The sequence below is a fragment of the Tachypleus tridentatus genome, chromosome 13, assembly GCF_004210375.1.
Source record: "Tachypleus tridentatus isolate NWPU-2018 chromosome 13, ASM421037v1, whole genome shotgun sequence".
Taxonomy (NCBI): Eukaryota; Metazoa; Arthropoda; class Merostomata; order Xiphosura; family Limulidae; genus Tachypleus; species Tachypleus tridentatus.
This window is the reverse complement of record NC_134837.1, coordinates 3,904,683-3,932,331: the sequence shown is the minus strand read 5'-3', so window position 1 is coordinate 3,932,331 and position 27,649 is coordinate 3,904,683. Positions and strand designations below refer to the sequence as shown.

The 27,649-nt window shown below is 32.1% G+C and overlaps 1 protein-coding gene across 1 annotated transcript; it reads right to left on the bottom strand.

Moving 5' to 3' along the window:
- Window positions 1-1,018: 1,018 nt before the first annotated feature.
- LOC143237742 (protein O-mannosyl-transferase TMTC1-like) lies at window positions 1,019-27,649 on the bottom strand. Its single transcript, XM_076477295.1, has 6 exons — window positions 27,613-27,649; window positions 22,357-22,501; window positions 21,749-21,886; window positions 14,727-14,849; window positions 7,905-7,982; window positions 1,019-1,615 (listed from the first exon to the last, which is right to left on the bottom strand). Exons 2-6 carry the CDS (start codon window positions 22,468-22,470, stop codon window positions 1,457-1,459), a joined length of 612 nt encoding a protein of 203 aa, XP_076333410.1. The 5' UTR covers window positions 22,471-22,501; window positions 27,613-27,649; the 3' UTR covers window positions 1,019-1,456.

Genomic DNA, 27,649 nt, shown 5'->3' with positions numbered 1-27,649 from the left:
GAATGTACAAACTTAACGAATGTATCTTCATACCGACTGGCTATTGTCTCTTGACTGTAGGTGGAATGTACAAACTTAACAAATGTATCTTCATACCGACTGGCTATTGTCTCTTGACTGTAGGTGGAATGTACAAACTTAACGAATGTATCTTCATACCGACTGGCTATTGTCTCTTGACTGTAGGTGGAATGTACAAACTTAACGAATGTATCTTCATACCGACTGGCTATTGTCTCTTGACTGTAGGTGGAATGTACAAACTTAACGAATGTACCTTCATACCGACTGGCTATTGTCTCTTGACTGTAGGTGGAATGTACAAACTTAACAAATGTATCTTCATACCGACTGGCTATTGTCTCTTGACTGTAGGTGGAATGTACAAACTTAACGAATGTATCTTCATACCGACTGGGTATTGTCTCTTGACTGTAGGTGGAATGTACAAACTTAACGAATGTACCTTCATACCGACTGGGTATTGTCTCTTGACTGTAGGTGGAATGTACAAACTTAACAAATGTATCTTCCTTCATACCGACTGGCTATTGTCTCTTGACTGTAGGTGGAATGTACAAACTTAACGAATGTACCTTCATACCGACTGGCTATTGTCTCTTGACTGTAGGTGGAATGTACAAACTTAACAAATGTATCTTCATACCGACTGGCTATTGTCTCTTGACTGTAGGTGGAATGTACAAACTTAACAAATGTATCTTCATACCGACTGGGTATTGTCTCTTGACTGTAGGTGGAATGTACAAGTTTGAAAATCATGTTTTTTTCTGTCAAATGTCACTTCGTTTCAGTTTCATAAATAATCTAAAATTAACACTTAACTCTGGTCTTTGGTTTTTGTAAACTTTAAACTGAAATGTTGATAAAGGAAAGTAAGAGACTTGTACTTCAACAGCGCCTCAACTAACTAGTTTTTAGAAAGTTGTGAACATGCAATAGAAAATAAACCAACTACAAACACATATTTACTTTTAAATAACAGAACTGAGTTTATTTAATGATCGTTTATTAAACATCAAACGTACAAACAATACACGCGTCATGCGGAATCTAATGTTGCATAGATGATCCGTCTATTATTTAACTAACGGAGGTTTTCCACCATCGTGTGAATTTTTCCATAATAAGCATAATTATCTCCGTGAGTCAGTGAATTAAACCCTTCTGGTGTCTTGTGAGCACACACACATATTTAAATGTACAGAAAAAGATCCGATATTACTTAATAACAATTTATGTCCTTTATTGAAGAAACAAACACTCCATTTTTTATAGTCTCATCTATATATATATATATATTCATCAACCAAAAAGAAAATAACCACGAAACAGGTTCCTAGCGAATTATTTATCGTAGAAATTCGGTCCCTCGATTTTTCCAAAGTAATTCACACTATGTTTTGAGAAATTTAAAACGACACAAACGTTTTATTCACCAAGTTCTACAAAACTCACTTTCCTTACTGCACTCGAGCACCGACATGTTCCGCGAGTTCCTCATCAGTTTATCCAGGTTTTCCATAACAACTGAGTTGTGTGGATCCAAAGACTGGGCCAACTTGTAGTGTTTAAGTGCTTGTAAGTACCTACCCTGTATGTAAAACAAAGGTTATTTCGTTACACGAGCGAAAAATAAATAGCCGTTTATTTAGTAACACGTTCTCACACGTGTGTTAAAACAGATAATTTAAAAAATAGTTTTATATAATAAGGTAAGAAACCTGTTTCTGTTCTTTCTATTCTATATTTCTCTTGCTAAGCGAAACGCTACGATATGGGTATCGAAATTCGTATTCTAGCGCATAACTTCAAAGACTTTTATTTAAGTCACCGTAAGACATTTAAAAGAGACTAAACGGGAAATACGACATTCTATTGATGTAAATCTAAATTCATACATGGAAATAAAAGTTTAAACAAACTAATGAGTATTTTCTTATAGCAAAGCCACATCGAGCTACCTGCTGAGCTCACCGAGGAGAATCGAACCCCTGATTTTAGCGTTGTAAATACTTAAACTTACCGCTGTACTAGCGAAGGAGTGAACAACAAGCTAATGAAGCTAGAATTGAAATAAGTTAAGAACATGGGTATATTAAAAGAAACTATTAGAACAATATTATTACAAATAATTTATATTGTAAATCAATACACCAGAACACTACTACACTGAATCGTTAGTATGAATATCTGTCTCATGAAATCAATACACCAGAATACTACTACACTGAATCGTCAGTATGAATATCTGTCTCATGAAATCAATACACCAGAACACTACTACACTGAATCGTCAGTATGAATATCTATCTCATGAAATCAATACACCAGAACACTACTACACTGAATCGTCAGTATGAATATCTATCTCATGAAATCAATACACCAGAACACTACTACACTGAATCGTCAGTATGAATATCTATCTCATGAAATCAATACACCAGTACACTACTACACTGAATAGTTAGTATAAATATCTATCTCATGAAATCAATACACCAGAACACTACTACACTGAATAGTTATTATGAATATCTATCTCATGAAATCAATACACCAGAACACTACTACACTGAATCGTCAGTATGAATATCTGTCTCATGAAATCAATACACCAGAACAGTACTACACTGAATCGTCAGTATGAATATCTGTCTCATGAAATCAATACACCAGAACACTACTACACTGAATCGTCAGTATGAATATCTATCTCATGAAATCAATACACCAGAACACTACTACACTGAATCGTCAGTATGAATATCTATCTCATGAAATCAATACACCAGAACACTACTACACTGAATCGTCAGTATGAATATCTGTCTCATGAAATCAATACACCAGAACAGTACTACACTGAATCGTCAGTATGAATATCTGTCTCATGAAATCAATATACCAGAACACTACTACACTGAATAGTTAGTATGAATATCTGTCTCATGAAATCAATACACCAGAACACTACTACACTGAATAGTTAGTATGAATATCTATCTCATGAAATCAATATACCAGAACACTACTACACTGAATCGTCAGTATGAATATCTATCTCATGAAATCAATACACCAGAACACTACTACACTGAATCGTCAGTATGAATATCTATCTCATGAAATCAATACACCAGAACACTACTACACTGAATAGTTAGTATGAATATCTATCTCATGAAATCAATACACCAGAACACTACTACACTGAATAGTTATTATGAATATCTGTCTCATAAAATCAATACACCAGAACACTACTACACTGAATAGTTATTATGAATATCTATCTCATGAAATCAATACACCAGAACACTACTACACTGAATAGTTAATATGAATATCTATCTCATGAAATCAATACACCAGAACACTACTACACTGAATAGTTAATATGAATATCTATCTCATGAAATCAATACACCAGAACACTACTACACTGAATAGTTAGTATGAATATCTATCTCATGAAATCAATACACCAGAACACTACTACACTGAATAGTTATTATGAATATCTGTCTCATCAAATCAATACACCAGAACACTACTACACTGAATAGTTATTATGAATATCTATCTCATGAAATCAATACACCAGAACACTACTACACTGAATAGTTAATATGAATATCTATCTCATGAAATCAATACACCAGAACACTACTACACTGAGTAGTTATTATGAATATCTATCTCATGAAATCAATACACCAGAACACTACTACACTGAATAGTTATTATGAATATCTGTCTCATGAAATCAATAGACCAGAACACTACTACACTGAATCGTCAGTATGAATATCTGTCTCATGAAATCAATAGACCAGAACACTACTACACTGAATAGTTATTATGAATATCTATCTCATGAAATCAATACACCAGAACACTACTACACTGAATAGTTATTATGAATATCTATCTCATGAAATCAATACACCAGAACACTACTACACTGAATCGTCAGTATGAATATCTATCTCATGAAATCAATACACCAGAACACTACTACACTGAATCGTCAGTATGAATATCTATCTCATGAAATCAATACACCAGAACACTACTACACTGAATCGTCAGTATGAATATCTGTCTCATGAAATCAATACACCAGAACAGTACTACACTGAATCGTCAGTATGAATATCTGTCTCATGAAATCAATATACTAGAACACTACTACACTGAATAGTTAGTATGAATATCTGTCTCATGAAATCAATACACCAGAACACTACTACACTGAATAGTTAGTATGAATATCTATCTCATGATATCAATATACCAGAACACTACTACACTGAATCGTCAGTATGAATATCTATCTCATGAAATCAATACACCAGAACACTACTACACTGAATCGTCAGTATGAATATCTATCTCATGAAATCAATACACCAGAACACTACTACACTGAATAGTTAGTATGAATATCTATCTCATGAAATCAATACACCAGAACACTACTACACTGAATAGTTATTATGAATATCTGTCTCATAAAATCAATACACCAGAACACTACTACACTGAATAGTTATTATGAATATCTATCTCATGAAATCAATACACCAGAACACTACTACACTGAATAGTTAATATGAATATCTATCTCATGAAATCAATACACCAGAACACTACTACACTGAATAGTTATTATGAATATCTATCTCATGAAATCAATACACCAGAACACTACTACACTGAATAGTTATTATGAATATCTATCTCATGAAATCAATACACCAGAACACTACTACACTGAATAGTTATTATGAATATCTGTCTCATGAAATCAATAGACCAGAACACTACTACACTGAATAGTTATTATGAATATCTATCTCATGAAATCAATACACCAGAACACTACTACACTGAATAGTTATTATGAATATCTATCTCATGAAATCAATACACCAGAACACTACTACACTGAATAGTTATTATGAATATCTATCTCATGAAATCAATACACCAGAACACTACTACACTGAATCGTCAGTATGAATATCTGTCTCATGAAATCAATAGACCAGAACACTACTACACTGAATAGTTATTATGAATATCTATCTCATGAAATCAATACACCAGAACACTACTACACTGAATAGTTATTATGAATATCTATCTCATGAAATCAATACACCAGAACACTACTACACTGAATAGTTATTATGAATATCTATCTCATGAAATCAATACACCAGAACACTACTACACTGAATCGTCAGTATGAATATCTGTCTCATGAAATCAATAGACCAGAACACTACTACACTGAATAGTTATTATGAATATCTATCTCATGAAATCAATACACCAGAACACTACTACACTGAATAGTTATTATGAATATCTATCTCATGAAATCAATACACCAGAACACTACTACACTGAATAGTTATTATGAATATCTATCTCATGAAATCAATACACCAGAACACTACTACACTGAATCGTCAGTATGAATATCTGTCTCATGAAATCAATAGACCAGAACACTACTACACTGAATAGTTATTATGAATATCTATCTCATGAAATCAATACACCAGAACACTACTACACTGAATAGTTATTATGAATATCTATCTCATGAAATCAATACACCAGAACACTACTACACTGAATAGTTATTATGAATATCTATCTCATGAAATCAATAGACCAGAAGACTACTACACTGAATAGTTATTATGAATATCTATCTCATGAAATCAATAGACCAGAACACTACTACACTGAATAGTTAGTATGAATATCTATCTCATGAAATCAATACACCAGAACACTACTACACTGAATAGTTATTATGAATATCTATCTCATGAAATCAATAGACCAGAACACTACTACACTGAATAGTTATTATGAATATCTATCTCATGAAATCAATAGACCAGAACACTACTACACTGAATCGTCAGTATGAATATCTGTCTCATGAAATCAATAGACCAGAACACTACTACACTGAATAGTTATTATGAATATCTATCTCATGAAATCAATATACCAGAACACTACTACACTGAATAGTTAGTAAGAATATCTATCTCATGAAATCAATACACCAGAACACTACTACACTGAATTGTTATTATGAATATCTATCTCATGAAATCAATACACCAGAACACTACTACACTGAATAGTTAGTAAGAATATCTATCTCATGAAATCAATACACCAGAACACTACTACACTGAATCGTCAGTATGAATATCTGTCTCATGAAATCAATAGACCAGAACACTACTACACTGAATAGTTATTATGAATATCTATCTCATGAAATCAATACACCAGAACACTACTACACTGAATAGTTATTATGAATATCTATCTCATGAAATCAATACACCAGAACACTACTACACTGAATAGTTATTATGAATATCTATCTCATGAAATCAATACACCAGAAGACTACTACACTGAATAGTTATTATGAATATCTATCTCATGAAATCAATAGACCAGAACACTACTACACTGAATAGTTAGTATGAATATCTATCTCATGAAATCAATACACCAGAACACTACTACACTGAATAGTTATTATGAATATCTATCTCATGAAATCAATAGACCAGAACACTACTACACTGAATAGTTATTATGAATATCTATCTCATGAAATCAATAGACCAGAACACTACTACACTGAATAGTTATTATGAATATCTATCTCATGAAATCAATATACCAGAACACTACTACACTGAATAGTTAGTAAGAATATCTATCTCATGAAATCAATACACCAGAACACTACTACACTGAATTGTTATTATGAATATCTATCTCATGAAATCAATACACCAGAACACTACTACACTGAATAGTTAGTAAGAATATCTATCTCATGAAATCAATACACCAGAACACTACTACACTGAATCGTCAGTATGAATATCTGTCTCATGAAATCAATAGACCAGAACACTACTACACTGAATAGTTATTATGAATATCTATCTCATGAAATCAATATACCAGAACACTACTACACTGAATAGTTAGTAAGAATATCTATCTCATGAAATCAATACACCAGAACACTACTACACTGAATAGTTATTATGAATATCTATCTCATGAAATCAATACACCAGAACACTACTACACTGAATCGTTAGTATGAATATCTGTCTCATGAAATCAATACACCAGAACACTACTACACTGAATAGTTATTATGAATATCTATCTCATGAAATCAATACACCAGAACACTACTACACTGAATCGTTAGTTATATATTTCCGTTGTTAACAAATATTTCACGACAATTTATGAAGTTCTGCTAAATGTACGATATTAAATAAGTAAAGGAAATATAGAAATATGTTAGACATTATTACAAACAACGAGAAGAAACGAATGTAGCTATAGAGAAAATATAAAACATTTGTAAATATGTTAGACATTATTACAAACAACGAGAAGAAACGAATGTATGTATAGAGAAAATATAAAACATTTGTAAATGTGAAGATTCATAAACACAAACCTGTTAATAATAAAATCTAGTTAGATCTTTATTTAATGAAATCAAAACATAGTATATCCAGTCAGAATAAGTAATGTTCCACTGTTTAACTGAAATCTTACTTTAACTTAACACTGTTCCTTTACCGGTAAAATATGACAACAACAAACAATATAAAGAATGAATCAAAATTCAGAAAAGCAAACTTTTTAATACATTAACTATTATTACAAAGTTAATTGTATCATACATTTTAACTCCACCTGGGCGTACCGTGTACTGATACCTCAATATAAATTGTTGATCTATTTTTACTTGCAATGACTGATGAGGTATTCGGATTAAACAAAAACCTCACCTCCAGATGATGAACTACTCCAAGGTTTAGGTGGGCGTGGCTGATACCCGAATCAAGACGAATGGCCATTTCGTAACTCTGCAAATGACAGGAACGTTAGAAAACTGAATCAGAAAATTAGATCATCTGTTCTCCAAAGAAAACAGAGTTGTAGAGCATGCATGCTCAGGACCACTTCTTTTATAAATATAAAAAAATAACACATGTCTTAACAATTATCCATTCTATAACGAAAACAAAAAGACAGTATCTGCTTATAATAATCTGGTGTCTCGAGCAAAGAGAATGGCAGTATGTATTTACAATAATCTGTAATCTAAAGAAAACAGAATAACAAAATGTGTTTACAATAATCTACTATCTTAACTAAACACAATGACAAGATGTGTTTACAATAATCTGTAATCTAAAGAAAACACAATGACAAAATGTGTTTACAATAATTTATTATCTAAAGAAAACACAATGACAAGATGTGTTTACAATAATCTGTAATCTAAAGAAAACACAATGACAAGATGTGTTTACAATAATCTGTAATCTAAAGAAAACAGAATAATAAGATGTGTTTACAATAATCTGTAATCCAAAGAAAACAGAATAACAAGATGTGTTTACAATAATCTGTAATCTAAAGAAAACAGAATAACAAGATGTGTTTACAATAATTTATTCAATAATCTAAAAACAATGATAAGATGTGTTTTCAATAATCTTGTAAGTTTCATATAGAAATTGACAACGTGAAGGAATTGGTACGATGTCATCTTAAGGTAATAAAGTTTAGTTTTCTAGCTGTAGTTTTCTAAAGCTGTTTTAGATACAATATATATAACTGGTTAATAAGATGAAAAAGGTACTAAACGTTTACTTATAGATCAATAAAAACTTCAACAATTGTTTAACGGAACTGCTGCTACGTGAGATATATGTTCATGCACTTCCGTAACGTACCTCATGTAGCAATGAAGAACTTCTACGAATATCCTAACCCAGTGTAAGATAATTCATCATTTCAAAGTATACTGTCAGTATATTAATGTATGGATAATATAATGGATATCTCAGAGTAATGTGTGGTACTCTCTCGACGTATACTTAACGTTGTAGAATACTAGTATACTTAACGTTGTAGAATACTAGTATACTTAAAGTTGTAGAATACTAGTATACTTAACGTTGTAGAATACTAGTATACTTAAAGTTGTAGAACACTAGTATACTTAACGTTGTAGAATACCAATATACTTAGCGTTGTAGAATACCAATATACTTAGCGTTGTAGAATACTAGTATACTTAACGTTGTAGAACACTAGCATACTTATCGTTGTAGGACACTAGTATACTTAACGTTATAGAATACTAGTATACTTAACGTTGTAGAATACTAGTATACTTAACGTTGTAGAACATTAGTATACTTAACGTTGTAGAACACTAGTATACTTAACGTTGTAGAACACTAGTATACTTAACGTTGTAGAACCTTGATATACTTAACGTTGTAGAACACTAGTATACTTAACGTTGTAGGGTCCTGGTATACTTTACATTGGAGAACACTAGTATACATAACGTTGTAAAACAGTAATATGATTCATTTTTTTCAGTAAAGTATTTCGTAATAAATTTAAATGTAATCATTACCTTATTTTAATTATGTTTACTATATTTATAAATAATAAATAATTGGAAAACCTCTGTACAAATTTGGATTAAAACCGTAGTATATGTAATTGATTAAGGAGTGGCGTGGTCTGCTGGCTGAAGGCTGGGGGTTCGAATCATTCAAACAACACATTTTTCTTTCAGCCCTAAGTGCATTAGAATGTGACGGTCAATCATATTGTTTACAGGAATGTTTAGTTAATTTTATTCTACTTTCATAACCACACACATAGTTAAAAAGAAATAAGTTCGACAACAGGTTTGTGTTGAGAATAAGAAACTCTGAATCTACACTTCACTTTGTGTAAAACACACTCCACACATCAAAGTGGTGGTTCAATTTCACTACGTTTTCAGACAAGTGAAGCCGAAAAGTTGGCGGTAAGTGCTATTTTCCTGCTACTTTTCTCTCAAGTTTTTATAGAGCTTTGTGAAAAAAAAAAACAGCTTTGAAGAAAAATAAACCGACAGATGACGTGGAAGCTATTTTCTAACAGAATGTGCTACTTTTTTAAATACACCATGTTTAGAAGCCATTTTACTTTTACTAATAAGACAGATAAAATGAGAGAGTAGAAGTAGATACGACATCTCATCTGTTGCTATGATAGCGAGGAAATCGGAGGAGACAAGAAAGAGTCAGGCTAAGTTCAACCAATTCAAGTAAAAGGTCATATTTGACCTTTGATATTTGACCTTAGCCTGACTCTTTCTTGTCCTGTAATAGCTCCACCAAAATCGATAACGTAAAATGCAAGTCCTCTGTCATCCGAAATTTATTTATGTTCCAAAGTGAAATTCTTACTTCTGTTTGTTTTCGAATTTCGCGCAAAGCTACTCGAGGGCTATCTGTGGTAGCCGTCCCTAATTTAGCAGTGTAAGACTAGAGGGAAGGCAACTAGTCATCACCACCCACTGCCAACTCTTGGCGAATAGTGGGATTGTCCGTCACATTATAACGCCCCCACGGCTGAAAAGGCGAACATGTCTGGTGTGATGGAGATTCAAACCCGCGACCCTCAGATTACGAGTCGAGTGCCTTAACCACCTGGCCATGCTGGGTCGGTTCTTACGTCATCTCTCTCTTCAAACACACTTAATGAATTTACACTTATTTTCAGCTGTCATATTATCCTTCAGTTACTTTACTGGTAGAACAACAACATAAAATGTTGCATTACTTGTATCTCTGCTGAATGAAGAAATCGTTCATAAAGGACAATATATAAAGATTTACCTGAGGTAACAATCCTTACTCTTCTTCTCCTGCTAGAGTTCTGGAAGTGTATTAACACAACAACTGTTTTCTTCATCATTTTCCAAAAAATCGATTGTTAAAATTTGTCACTGTAATTTTCTTGAGAGAGATGCTATTATTAACTCAGTCCAGTTTAGCACACCAATATCTTATTGGAGTTTATATTGAAGCGCATGATAGTTCAATAACACACGAACTATACATTCTTGGTTCAAATTACTAACTTATCAAATTGTAATTTCCACCAATCATCGATTCATACAACATTTTATCACCTACAAATTAGTTCTATCGGTCTTTCGAAGCAATAAACACTCAGCACTGAACGTCATATTTGATTTAAGATTAAATATCCTATAACTGTTTATTATTATTATTACTCAATTCATAAATCCAAAGCTTCGGCTAACTTCCAGCGTATCTCAGAATATATCAACGTCTTTAATTTTAAGCTCAATGCATGGCTTGAAACAGGGAGGGATATTCTTTGTGGTCACTTTCAACACGTCAGCATGATTCCGAAGTAACTAAGGTTTTAAACTTTGCGGATTTAGAACAGCAGAGCTCTATGTTCAGCTGTTGATGTAATTCGATTTACAACTAAAATCTGGTGTAAAACAAAATCATGACGTGAAGTCTGTTAAACTTTCCACTCAATATTCTTCACGTAACGAACAGAACTGAACTGAACTCCAAGTGGTACAGCTCTATTTCTGTGGACTTAATACTGCAGTCGTGGTTATCAGCTCTATTTCTGTGGACTTAATACTGCAGTCGTGGTTATCAGCTCTATTTCTGTGGACTTGATACTGCAGTCGTGGTTATCAGCTCTATTTCTGTGGACTTGATACTGCAGTCGTGGTTATCAGCTCTATTTCTGTGGACTTAATACTGCAGTCGTGGTTATCAGTTGTGTAGTTTATGCTTAACTTCAACCAGAAATTAAGTAAGTTGGCTTAATTTATACGACAGACGTGTAGAGGAATCCAGTAACCAACGGAGACACAATGGTTCCAAGTAAATTATGAAACAAGACTCAGTTGTTACTCGAAAATTCATGAATATTTTGCAGAACGAAGAGAGTTTTGTTGGGTAAAATCACTAATTAACAAAGAGAAACTGGCTTTGCAGTAAACTGGTATTAATTACTATTTGATTTAATTGTTAAACTACGTAATAGACAATCACAAAACTTACACGTGTACCAACATTTAATAAAAGTGGGTATGATCATAACTGACATTACTACAGTCCTGTACACGTTTCTTGGCTATGGTTATAACTCATATTACTATAGTTCTGTACACGTTTCTTGGTTATGATTATAATTGACACTACTATAGTTCTGTACACGTTTCTTGGTTATGATTGTAATTGACACTACTATAGTCCTGTACACGTTTCTTGGTTATGATTATAATAGACACTACTATAGTTCTGTACACGTTTCTTAGTTATGATTGTAATTGACACTACTATAGTCCTGTACACGTTTCTTGGTTATGATTAGAATAGACACTACTATAGTCCTGTACACGTTTCTTGGTTATGATTGTAATTGACACTACTATAGTCCTGTACACGTTTCTTGGTTATGATTATAATTGACACTACTATAGTCCTGTACACGTTTCTTGGCTATGATTAGAACCGAAACACAGAATTTGTGTTTGTATAAAAGTTAACTTTTTTGTTAAGTTAATGTTTTATCTAGTAGATACAGTTTCAGAAATATTAATGAAAGTAAAGATGACACTGTTCAAACACTGGACAAACACAGTGACATGTTAAACAGAGGGGCATGTTAAACATTACAAACAGAGGGACATGTTAAACATTATTTTCGTACATCGAGTGGGAGAGTTGTGGACACAGTTACATTACCGGTACATTAATTAAATAAAATTTAAAAGGTCGTAAGAAGTTAAAAGTGTCTTTCAATCACCGCTTTCTAACAATATAAATTATAAGACTCTCCAGTACACTACCTGTACTCAGTATGAACTTCATGTTTAGACTCTCCAGTACACTACCTGTACTCAGTATGAACTTCATGTTTAGACTCTCCAGTACACTACCTGTACTCAGTATGAACTTCATGTTTAGACTCTCCAGTACACTACCTGTACTCAGTATGAACTTCATGTTTAGACTCTCCAGTACACTACCTGTACTCAGTATGAACTTCATGTTTAGACTCTCCAGTACACTACTTGCACTCAGTATGAACTTCATGTTTAGACTCTCCAGTACACTACTTGCACTCAGTATGAACTTCATGTTTAGACTCTCCAGTACACTACCTGTACTCAGTATGAACTTCATGTTTAGACTCTCCAGTACACTACTTGCACTCAGTATGAACTTCATGTTTAGACTCTCCAGTACACTACTTGTACTCAGTATGAACTTCATGTTTAGACTCTCCAGTACACTACCTGTACTCAGTATGAACTTCATGTTTAGACTCTCCAGTACACTACCTGTACTCAGTATGAACTTCATGTTTAGACCCTCCAGTACACTACTTGTACTGAGTATGAACTTCATGTTTAGACTCTCCAGTACACTACCTGTACTCAGTATGAACTTCATGTTTAGACTCTCCAATACACTACTTGTACTCAGTGTGAACTTCATGTTTAGACACTCCAGTACACTACCTGTACTCAGTATGAATTTCATGTTTAGACTCTCCAGTACACTACCTGTACTCAGTATGAACTTCAAGTTTAGACACTCCAGTAAACAACCTGTACTCAGTATGAACTTCATGTTTAGACTCTCCAGTACACTACCTGTACTCAGTATGAACTTCATGTTTAGACACTCCAGTACACTACTTGTACTGAGTATGAACTTCATGTTTAGACCCTCCAGTACACTACCTGTACTCAGTATGAACTTCATGTTTAGACTCCCCAGTACACTACTTGTACTCAGTGTGAACTTCATGTTTAGACACTCCAGTACACTACCTGTACTCAGTATGAATTTCATGTTTAGACTCTCCAGTACACTACCTGTACTCAGTATGAACTTCATGTTTAGACTCTCCAGTACACTACTTGTACTCAGTGTGAATTTCATGTTTAGACTCTCCAGTACACTACCTGTACTCAGTATGAACTTCATGTTTAGACTCTCCAGTACACTACCTGTACTCAGTATGAACTTCATGTTTAGACTCTCCAGTACACTACCTGTACTCAGTATGAACTTCATGTTTAGACTCTCCAGTACACTACCTGTACTCAGTATGAACTTCATGTTTAGACTCTCCAGTATACTACCTCTACTCAGTATGAACTTCATGTTTAGACACTCCAGTACACTACCTGTACTCAGTATGAACTTCATGTTTAGACACTCCAGTACACTACCTGTACTCAGTATGAATTTCATGTTTAGACTCTCCAGTACACTACCTGTACTCAGTATGAACTTCATGTTTAGACACTCCAGTACACTACCTGTACTCAGTATGAACTTCATGTTTAGACTCTCCAGTATACTACTTGTACTCAGTATGAACTTCATGTTTAGACACTCCAGTACACTACCTGTACTCAGTATGAACTTCATGGTAGCAAGCAAACTAATTATTATTTTATTCGATTTGAACGTTTGTTAAACAGCTAAACTGTCAGCAGATCACAACACTTCACAGAGCAGACTAAAGAGAAGTGTTATAGTCTTTCCTAGAAACAGCCACGTAAGAAATCCTTAAAATATATATGGGCGTTTCTGGAGACCTATAACTATCTTTGGTTTATGGAAATCCATTTATATAGTATATAATTTACAAATGCATTTCCTAACTCACCCATAATATTTTTTAAAGAACACATCTTTTTTGTTTGTAAATGGGAAAATCCTAAGAATAATTCCCACCTGAGCTGCCGTTTCTAAGTCACCCATGTCTTTCATAAGGTCTCCATGGTAGACATAAAACTGTGCACGAGAGGTATCAGCCACGTGGCAGAGATGAATTGTTTGGAGAATATTCTCGAGTCCCTGACAAAGAATGAGAAAACAGTTTCTTTAGGTTTCATTCTGCACATGGAGCAGCTATCTATATTTATTTATTTGTATATAATGAACTTGGTACGAGTCCTACGCCCTGTCGTTTAGAAGTTTATGTTTTTGAAAATAAACCCTCATGATATAAAATAGTTTGCTATTTAAGGTTTAGTTTATCATTAAACATACGTCTAACTCTCAAACTACTTCAATTAGAACATTTAACTGTTTACAAGTTTATGAAGCTTCGTTAACTTAGAACTTGTTATGAAGGTTCGTTGATTCAGGATCTAATCCACATCGGTAGAAATACTTTTGCTGTTGTGTTTCAGAAATTAAAAAACAGCTGAATTACAATATTGTAGGTAGTTTGATCAAACATGCCAAGCGGAAACCCCACCATACATACACACACGAGTGGCACAGTGGTCAGTTTGCGGCCATATAACCCTGAAATCAGGTTTCTCTACTAGTGGTTAGCAAATCACATAAGTCCAATGTGTATATTTGTGCTCACATACAAGGAATCAAATGCAATAAGTTAGAAATTATTTTACTGCCATGTAAAATAATATAACCACTCAGAGAACAAGTCATTGAATATAATATTTAACTTACACAAAGCAAGTGGACACTATCGGAAACAGAACTATATATGTATCACTTTCTATCCTACAATGTACACCTGAAGTCATATACGAACAAATTCAACCGTAATAGGGTATGAATAATGCCACTCAAACTTCTAATCATGCTGCCAAACACAACTGAAAGTTAGTGGGTTTGTAACGTCAGAGACATGCGCACAACACATTTCAACAGAAATCTGGAATGAACGTGAAATGCTTAAAGGTTTTACTATGAATGTTGCATTAAAGAACTCTGTGAGAACTTTATATTCGTTGAGTCTATTAATTTACTGATTTTCATTTAATTTTGAACAAAGGAAGTCCTTCATAGCTTTGTTTTGGGATATTTATATTTTTTGGAAAAATCCGTACCAGGTTGAATAAACAAAGCAGCGAACCTTGAGCAATGAATGGAATTGGAAAGCTGTTCTGTACAATTATAATAAACGTAGTAGTTTTTCACATGAATGAAAACTGTAAATCAATGAACATGAATTTAAAAGGAACCAGTAAAAACAATTAGTGGCAGTAACAGAGTTTACATATTAAAATAATCCTTAAACTCTGTAGTGCTGCTCCAGGGTAAAACCGAAAAAAAAATTTTTGTTCTTGCACTCGCGTTCACTGTAGGTTTATATATTGAAGCTTGAATCACAATCGCACAGCTTACGTCAGCATAGCGAATATACAAATAAGCTGAATTTTAATGTTTCTACCCCGTATGTCTTGTAAGTTTTTGAGCTTAATGCTTCGGGTTGTACACGTGACACAAGGATCAAACGCAATAAATCCCAGAAAGATTTTAATATTAAAATGTATAGAACTGAATTTTATATGCTTTAGAAAATCCACTGGTGTTTGGATATTCTCTGTCACTGAATACAAAATAAAAAGAAACGAGCCTTTGTGATAGATCAATAATTCAGTTCATACAGAATATACACACGTAGAGTAACACTTACGGTACCTAGTAATACGTGAGTATACAGAATATACACGTCGAGTAACACTTACGGTCCCTAGTATTACGTGAGTAAATACGTGGGTTTACAGAATATACACACGTAGAGTAACACTTACGGTACCTAGTAATACGTGAATATACACACGTAGAGTAACACTTACGGTTCCTAGTAATACGTGAGTATACCGAATATACACACGTAGAGTAACACTTACTGTCCCTATTATTACTGCCACATGAGTATACAGAACATACACACGGGTGTAACACTCACAAATAACAAAGAAACGAAAGTCAGGATTTGTTGTTGGTTGCTTTGAGGGAGGAAGGTAGTTTTAAAGAAAATATGTTACATAAAAATCATATTAACTTCAGTATGTGTACATACAAGTTTCGAATGGTTATACTTGACAAAAGTATTATGTTAAAGGTGATCTCGTGTGATTTAATGTATCATAATGCTTAGAAGAAGAGTTTAAAATCATCCCTTTTTATAACCGTTTTAGTAACTTACTGACTGGATTGTTGTTACCAATTTCCATCCTGTCAACACAGATCTCACCAAGCTCAGACAGTAAACAAACAACATTCTTGACAATACAGACCTCATCTAGTTCAGTCAGTAAACAAACAGCATTCTTCATAATAAAGACCTTATCTAGTTCAGAGAGTAAACAAACAGCATTCTTGATAACACAGATCTTATCTTGTTCAGACAGTAAACAAACAGTATTCTTGATAATACAGGCCTCATCTAGTTCAGACAGTAAACAAACAGCATTCTTGATAATAGAGATCTTATCTTGTTCAGACAGTAAACAAACAGCATTCTTCATAATAAAGACCTCATCTAGTTCAGACAGTAAACAAACAGCATTCTTGATAATACAGATCTTATCTAGTTCAGACAGTAAACAAACAACATTCTTGATAATACAGACCTCATCTAGTTCAGACAGTAAACAAACAGCATTCTTGATAATACAGATCTTATCTTGTTCAGACAGTAAACAAACAGTATTCTTGATAATACAGACCTTATCTAGTTCAGAGAGTAAACAAACAGCATTCTTGATAATACAGATCTTATCTTGTTCAGACAGTAAACAAACAGTATTCTTGATAATACAGACCTTATCTAGTTCAGACAGTAAACAAACAAACATTCTTGATAATACAGATCTTATCTAGTTCAGACAGTAAACAAACAGCATTCTTGATAATACAGATCTTATCTAGTTCAGACAGTAAACAAACAACATTCTTGATAATACAGATCTTATCTAGCTCAGACAGTAAACAAACAAATTCTATGATTTACAACAAAACTCTATCCTAGTTACAAAGTTTCAAACTGTATATTTTTATTTCCATACCTTTACTTCGCTTACATGCTCTAAATTACGATGTTTACAAGTAAACCCAGAATTGGAACGAAACACATGCGACTTTGTGGAGAACAAAGAACGATCGTTGTAAAACGGCTCAAAATTCAGAAGTGACACGTTGAACCACGAGTTTTTCACTTCCGATTGAGATGTTATTTGTTACTTTACTGTATATTTACTTCTAGTACTTTATTTAACTCTAGTTATTTGTTACTTTACTGTATATTTACTTCTAGTACTTTATTTGACTCTAGTTATTTGTTACTTTACTCTATATTTACTTCTAGTACTTTATTTGACTCTCGTTATTTGTTACTTTACTGTATATTTACTTCGAGTACTTTATTTGACTCTCGTTATTTGTTACTTTACTGTATGTTTACTTCTAGTACTTTAGTTGACTCTAGTTATTTGTTACTTTACTGTATGTTTACTTCGAGTACTTTATTTGACTGTCGTTATTTGTTACTTTACTGTATATTTACTTCGAGTATTTTATTTGACTCTAGTTATTTGTTACTTTACTGTATGTTTAGTTCTAGTACTTTATTTGACTGTCGTTATTTGTTACTTTACTGTATATTTACTTCGAGTACTTTATTTGACTCTAGTTATTTGTTACTTTACTGTATGTTTACTTCTAGTACTTTAGTTGACCCTCGTTATTTGTTACTTTACTGTATATTTACTTCGAGTACTTTATTTGACTGTCGTTATTTGTTACTTTACTGTATATTTACTTCGAGTACTTTATTTGACTCTAGTTATTTGTTACTTTACTGTATGTTTACTTCTAGTACTTTAGTTGACCCTCGTTATTTGTTACTTTACTGTATATTTACTTCTAGTAGTTTAGTTGACTCTAGTTATTTGTTACTTTACTGTATGTTTACTTCTAGTACTTTAGTTGACCCTCGTTATTTGTTACTTTACTGTATATTTACTTCTAGTACTTTAGTTGACTCTAGTTATTTGTTACTTTACTCTATATTTACTTCTAGTACTTTATTTGACTCTCGTTATTTGTTACTTTACTCTATATTTACTTCTAGTACTTTAGTTGACTCTAGTTATTTGTTACTTTACTCTATATTTACTTCTAGTACTTTAGTTGACTGTCGTTATTTGTTACTTTACTCTATATTTACTTCTAGTACTTTAGTTGACTCTAGTTATTTGTTACTTTACTCTATATTTACTTCTAGAACTTTAGTTGACTGTCGTTATTTGTTACTTTACTGTATATTTACTTCTAGTACTTTAGTTGACTCTAGTTATTTGTTACTTTACTGTATATTTACTACTAGTACTTTAGTTGACTCTAGTTATTTGTTACTTTACTCTATATTTACTTCTAGTACTTTAGTTGACTGTCGTTATTTGTTACTTTACTCTATATTTACTTCTAGTACTTTAGTTGACTCTAGTTATTTGTTACTTTACTGTATATTTACTACTAGTACTTTAGTTGACTCTAGTTATTTGTTACTTTACTCTATATTTACTTCTAGTACTTTAGTTGACTGTCGTTATTTGTTACTTTACTCTATATTTACTTCTAGTAGTTTAGTTGACTCTAGTTATTTGTTACTTTACTGTGTATGTACTTCTAGAACTTTAGTTGACTGTCGTTATTTGTTACTTTACTGTATATTTACTTCTAGTAGTTTAGTTGACTCTAGTTATTTGTTACTTTACTTTATATTTACTTCTAGAACTTTAGTTGACTGTCGTTATTTGTTACTTTACTGTATATTTACTTCTAGTAGTTTAGTTGACTCTAGTTATTTGTTACTTTACTGTATATTTACTACTAGTACTTTAGTTGACTCTAGTTATTTGTTACTTTACTGTATATTTACTTCTAGTACTTTAGTTGACCCTCGTTATTTGTTACTTTACTCTATATTTACTTCTAGTAGTTTAGTTGACTCTAGTTATTTGTTACTTTACTCTATATTTACTTCTAGTAGTTTAGTTGACTCTAGTTATTTGTTACTTTACTCTATATTTACTTCGAGTACTTTAGTTGACTGTCGTTATTTGTTACTTTACTGTATATTTACTTCTAGTACTTCAGTTGACTCTAGTTATTTGTTACTTTACTGTATATTTACTTCGAGTACTTTAGTTGACTCTAGTTATTTGTTACTTTACTGTATATTTACTTCGAGTACTTTATTTGACTGTCGTTATTTGTTACTTTACTGTATATTTACTACTAGTACTTTAGTTGACCCTCGTTATTTGTTACTTTACTGTGTATGTACTTCTAGAACTTTAGTTGACTGTCGTTATTTGTTACTTTACTGTATATTTACTTCTAGTAGTTTAGTTGACTCTAGTTATTTGTTACTTTACTGTATATTTACTTCTAGTACTTTAGTTGACTCTAGTTATTTGTTACTTTACTGTATATTTACTACTAGTACTTTAGTTGACTCTAGTTATTTGTTACTTTACTGTATATTTACTTCTAGTACTTTAGTTGACCCTCGTTATTTGTTACTTTACTCTATATTTACTTCTAGTAGTTTAGTTGACTCTAGTTATTTGTTACTTTACTCTATATTTACTTCTAGTAGTTTAGTTGACTCTAGTTATTTGTTACTTTACTCTATATTTACTTCGAGTACTTTAGTTGACTGTCGTTATTTGTTACTTTACTGTATATTTACTTCTAGTACTTCAGTTGACTCTAGTTATTTGTTACTTTACTGTATATTTACTTCGAGTACTTTATTTGACTGTCGTTATTTGTTACTTTACTCTATATTTACTTCTAGTACTTTAGTTGACTCTAGTTATTTGTTACTTTACTGTATGTTTAGTTCTAGTAGTTTAGTTGACTCTAGTTATTTGTTACTTTACTCTATATTTACTTCTAGTACTTTAGTTGACTCTAGTTATTTGTTACTTTACTCTATATTTACTTCTAGTACTTTAGTTGACTCTAGTTATTTGTTACTTTACTGTGTATGTACTTCTAGAACTTTAGTTGACTGTCGTTATTTGTTACTTTACTGTATATTTACTTCTAGTAGTTTAGTTGACTCTAGTTATTTGTTACTTTACTGTATATTTACTTCTAGTACTTTAGTTGACTCTAGTTATTTGTTACTTTACTGTATATTTACTACTAGTACTTTAGTTGACTCTAGTTATTTGTTACTTTACTGTATATTTACTTCTAGTACTTTAGTTGACCCTCGTTATTTGTTACTTTACTCTATATTTACTTCTAGTAGTTTAGTTGACCCTCGTTATTTGTTACTTTACTCTATATTTACTTCTAGTAGTTTAGTTGACCCTCGTTATTTGTTACTTTACTCTATATTTACTTCTAGTAGTTTATTTGACTCTAGTTATTTGTTACTTTACTCTATATTTACTTCTAGTACTTTATTTGACTCTAGTTATTTGTTACTTTACTGTATATTTACTACTAGTACTTTAGTTGACTCTAGTTATTTGTTACTTTACTGTATATTTACTTCTAGTACTTTAGTTGACCCTCGTTATTTGTTACTTTACTCTATATTTACTTCTAGTAGTTTAGTTGACCCTCGTTATTTGTTACTTTACTCTATATTTACTTCTAGTAGTTTAGTTGACCCTCGTTATTTGTTACTTTACTCTATATTTACTTCTAGTAGTTTAGTTGACTCTAGTTATTTGTTACTTTACTGTATATTTACTTCTGTTTTGTTAGTCTCGTTACAGCTAAAATAATACATCGAGTTAATTCATCCGTAATACATTTATTCTTTAATCCTAGTTATTTTAGTTACGATATGTTCTGTCAGGATGGAAGCGTTGTCTGTGGGTTTGTTTGGAAAACTCTCGACTTCACAAATTCATGATAAATATGAACACAAAGATCAAGGGTTATCAGATTATAAAACATTTTACCTCTGAAGTTCTGTTTGTTTCAATAAGGAGAACCCCCAGCTGGTGGTAAGCATCTCGGTATGTGGTATTAGTGTCAATTATCGACTTTAATAAGGCTTCGGCTTTATGAAAACTTCGTTCGAGTATCATTAGCTGTGCCTGTTTAAAGAAAGGTAATGTCAAGAATTACACACGCCCTCTTGAATAATTTACGAATAAACATTTAACTGATTTTGTAAAAGCCTATAAAATGTTTTTCGTTGTTTTCCATAAACTAAAGGATATTCACTAACATTTCGTTTTTTTTTATTAGTTTTCACTACTTTCAAAAAACATGTAATAAATTTACTAATTAATTGCTTAATCTTTTAATTAGTAATTTAGCCAGTAATCTTAGTAAAACGTAATTTAGAGTAATATGTTTATTCTTAAAGATTACTGAATAAAATGTATCGAATCTCACAGATTAAAATCGAATTTGATTAATCTCAAAATACCGATTAGAACTGTTGGGAAAGATTAATAATTTACCAGAAAAGAAAAACGACTTATTAAAATCACTGATGTTGCAAAACCTCAAGTGTTCCGAAAGTAAATATACATCTAAATCACACTTTATATGTACTTACATAATGTACTTTTCCCTCCAAGTAACTTTTATGGTTATTAAGTAGATTTGTGTACAACTTGTGTGCTTCTTCGAAACGTCCAGACTTTATGTACAGAGTCCCCAGGTTGTCCATAACTTGAGGATCGTCTTCTATATCTAAAACCCTGACAGAGTTATGAATATTTGATATAATCTTTTCAGATTATAAACAAAAACAAAACCAATCTCTCACATTAATAACTAGTCAATGTTACGATAGATAAAAAAATATTTAAAAGACAACACGCTAATAGCTAAGCTTATAGTTTTGTTTTACAATATATTTAAAATTGGTTGAAACTATTGAGTTTAAACGTTTGTATTAAATTAAATACAAAGCAATATAAGCAATTGTCTACTTTTTTATTATTGTAGCTGTGATATTTGGGGTTAATTTTCTTTATAAGTATTCTTATTTCCACAAATTTGCATGTTACAAGTCCAACGTTACCTACTCACCTAAGCTGTGTTCACATTTCAATCATTTCAGTCACTCGATGTATTTAATCTCCCTCGTAAGTGAATCTTGGTGACCAGGAGGTTGTCCTTGATTAGTTACCGATAAAACATTAACGTGACAATATCTGACCACTCTTTTCATTTGTATTAGAAAATTTAGGAACACTGTACTAATAGTGCCAGATTTGAATGGAGTTGTCTAGCCTAATATTGGGTTTATTAGAGTGTTCTAATTCTGGAGTAATTTAGTTAGTACTCTCCAGATCTGGAGAGCCTAAGTTGATGTAATTCATTTATTCCTTACTATCCAGATGCAGCTGGAAATATTAAAAACTTGTTCACTTTAGTTACTATTGTTTCGTTCCAGTTATTGTTGTGAACAACAAACCGACTTCTTTATTCTATAAACTCTGCAGCTAATAATAAACTAATATTTCAAACAATTCGATCTGTGATAATTGGTCTGTTCAACAGAACTGATAAACTGGTAGCGTGATCATTAGCCATGAGAAACGAAATTATTGGTTCTGAAACTAAAAAGGTTGGTTTTAAAATTCCAACACTCATGTCACAAACATTGTAATATTTTAATGTTAGCTTATAGTTAAACCACTTACAAGCTGTTTCTTGTAATTTATCATTTTACACATTTAAACGAGACACAAATAACTGACTTTGGCCTAGGATAATTTAGGTAGGTGGCTAGAGTGACGATGTGTCTTTATTTCAGTTTATATGCGTTCGTTTGGTATGGTAATCTCCTCATGTGTAGAGTTTTTGATTAAATTAATTCAATTCATTCCAGAAATTAACAATATAATAAAAGTTATATATCAAGTACAATAATGAAACGTGATGTGGCAAGACGTAATGCAACGTAAAGACTGGTTTGAACAAATGTAGAGGAAGACAAAGACACAGAACAGGAAACGACAACAGAATGATGGTAAATAAATGAAACGTTAAGTTGAGTGTAATGTACAGGGTGGCCCGTAAGTTTCTACCCATCCATATATTGTGTCTAAACAACGTTATAATACTAATGATGAGTTGAAGGCAGCTGTTACCGCGGCATTTGGAACAATAAACCCTGCTATGTTGAAGAAAATGTCTGACAGAACATGGCGTCGCATAATATTATGCAGCGAGAATGAGGGACAGCACACACATACACTGGATACATAAGATATATGAATGGGTAGGGACTTACGGGCCACCCTGTAGTAAGATTAGATATATTTGTTATGATGTGTAAAGCCTTTATAAGCTGGCAAAGAAAGAATACAATTACACTGTTATAAGTAATTAGTGTTAGGCCTATTACAATTAATAATAGTCATAAAATATTAGTGTTAAGCCTATTACCATTATGCTAATCATAAGGCATTAGTGTTAGGCCTATTACAATTATTCTAGTTATAAGACATTATTGACATGCATGTTTATATTTTAAAACAATAAAGTGGAGAGAGAATGATTTATTTAGATAATATCGACATGGCTACCTTCAGAAAACTAAATATATTACAGTGTTTTACACAATGTGTATTTCTTTGTTTCTACCGCATTGTGCGATTAAAGATGTTTAACTTAAATATTTTTCTTTGTTTTCTTTAGAATATAGCGCTAATTTGAGTATGTTAGACGTTTTAAAGTAAATCATCTGTAGTTCCATATGGGGACTACATGTCTTATTTATATGCACTGTTGGGTGAGAAGTACTAGTAGACGTATTTCTCAGAAATCTGCACAACAGAGTAATTTTGTCATTCCTTGTATAATTTAACCTAAAATATGAATAAGCTAAACATCGGTGTAACAACTCGATGTAGTGTTATTTTTAAAGTAATTTATTTTCATTGTGTGAAACGTTTCCTTCTGTTAATTTGAAAACATAAATTGCTCAGAAAATGACATTCAAACAGCTTAATTACAACAGAAGACCACGAATTTAGCAAAGAAAACTCCTAGTAATAAACCTCTCCTATGGTACAGGTTTTCTTTTCTATATGCAAAATTTGTATTTTTCTGTCTTTCTCCTGGGCGATGTGTTTGATAAATTGCTGTACATTAAAATAGATTCATTGGTGCAGCGCGTGTCGGTTTTACTGTTTTTTTTATAAGCTTTCATAAGCGTCAGGAAATTACTAGTAAAAATATATAAGTCGCTGGAGTATTGATTCAGGGAAATGAAATATTGCTAATGATGGAGACGATCTAACACACAGACTCGTGACACGTACAAATGAAACGATGCAAACGTTTCTCCCTTAAAACTTTGGAATATATATTAAGGCTACGTTAAGAGAAACATCAGTAAATCGGGTTTAGGCTAATGATTTTTTTTAGAAGTACTTGCAGTCCAGGTGCATAGTAATTTCGAATCAAGACTAGAAAAATATAAGTTGTTAAAAATCTATACGGTACAATTGTGAACATTATCGTGTGTATTTAGTAATAAATAAAAATGCAACATTTTAATAGAAGAACACCAATTAATTTAATTCTAAAAAATACTATTTGTACAATATTATCAATATTTTGTACAATTTTATAATATATAATTTCTTGTATTTAAAGCAATCCATAGAGGATCTTCAAATGCTTTTCTTGTTACCATTGTTTTTGTTTCGTTGGAAAACAGAGTTGTATAATTAAACATGTATAATTAACTTGTATTTTTTTAATGTTTTATGCGCAGATAGCCTAGACTTTGCGACATAAAACTCAAACCTACCCTCAAATGTTTCAGAGTAATAACTTTGCTCTTTCAAACGTCAATTCCTATTTCCCTAGGTTAATTAAATATCTTGTACGATAATAACGTTAGAAATAATATATTTTATTCCACATTTTAAACCTATAAAACAAAAGTTGGTTTACACTATTCTAGTTCCAAGAAATAAAACTTAATTTACGCCATTCTAACTCCAACAAACAAAACTTAACTTACAACATTCTAACTCTAAACGACAGCTACTAAATGTAGCTGAGAAAAAAAAACAACACCGATTTAAAGTGTGAATTTTTTTTACAGTTAAGTTCAGATAAACATTTAAATTGTTAACCCTAGTTTATTTAAACAATGAAATTGTTTAGTAGCTAAGTTAAGCCTGAATACTGATGTTTCTGTTCACTAAATCGTAACTTTTAATTAACATTAAAACTAATTTTAAAACAATATGTAACAACAGATTTTGCGGCTGTAGTATTATTATAGTGATGTTATAGATGAAAATTAGCGAACCAAAATCTTACGTGCGCAGTTTCCAATACTGAAGAGCTTTTCTTTACTTTAAAACACGTTTATTAGGTTCAAGGTGTAGTGTTTTGATGAAGTGTGTATTTGACCGTGAATAATTAGTTGAGCGATAACTAGGTCATCTTCGAATATAGCTTTTATAAACATTTTTTTTTTCAAGTAGGGTAAACTAAGACTACCATAAATCATCTCTAAGATTATGAGTTTTGTCTTCTTGCACAGTTAGTAACGCACACGTCTAATCTAATTCTAAATGTTAGCAGTCGAAATTCTATCATGCAGAATATTTTAATTAGCTTCCACAAATAAAAGAGGGCGTTACTTCTCTTTTTCTTTTACGAATTCCTCTTACCCAATTATGTTAAAAGCGTAAAAATGAATTCAGTATTCTATTTTATTGAAGAAATCTTATACTTAAAAACATCTTACAGGTTTTATTTACAACATTTCCTTCAAAATCCAGCGCTCATAAACGTACTTCTACAATAATGTGATTTCTTTTTAAAACGTAATGACTTGGGCCTGGCATGGCCCAGCGCGTAAGGCGTGCGACTCGTAATCCGCGGGTTCGCGCCCGCGTCGCGCTAAACATGCTCGCCCTCCCAGCCGTGGGGGCGTATAATGTGACGGTCAATCCCACTATTCATTGGTAAAAGAGTAGCCCAAGAGTTGGCGGTGGGTGGTGATGACTAGCTGCCTTCCCTCTAGTCTTACACTGCTAAATTAGGGACGGCTGGCACAGATAGCCCTCGAGTAGCTTTGTGCGAAATTCCAAAACAAACGTAATGACTTTTTTCTTCAGTATATTGGCATTATGAAAAATTACGTACAACTTTGAAAAGCCAGAATTATTATACTCGTGTGAAGTGACGTTTCGATTAAATTTTTTTTTATCAGGTTTCACGTCAGTCGTGAGGCTTAACTTCAGAGCTATTTTGCTAATATACATCTATACCTTGAAATCAGTTTATGTAAGAACAAACAGTCATACAACCACTTGTTAATTTATTGTTATGATTGATGAATAATGCTAGTTGCAAACTTGATTTGATTTGATATATTTTACATACTCAATCTAGATGGCGCTCCAAGGTAAAACTGTCATTAAACACAAATTAGCGCTTATGGTCAAAACCAAAAGAGAAAAATACAAGAAAAATAGTGAAATTTAATGTTAAAAGCTAATTCAGTAAAAAGCCTGCTCCTTTTACTGTTAGTTCGATAATCTCGCAAGCTTTATAATATCACAGATTTCTTGGAGAGCGAAAGACTGCTAATGTCTTTAAAACTACCATAGTACTTTGACTCAGTGCAGCGTAAATAATAAAGTATGGGCTTAAACAATATGTAATTATGTCCATTGTGTTTTAGGAAATAAACTTATGAAAATGTTTAACTAAGAATGAATGTTTTAATATTAACAAATTATTTTGCTTATCTTTAAGTCAATATTTAATCTAATAAATGTTAGGTTCAATGGAGAAGTCAACAAAAAGAATAAAACATATATCAAACCTTTTGTATAATTTCTCAGCATCTTCAATAAACTTTA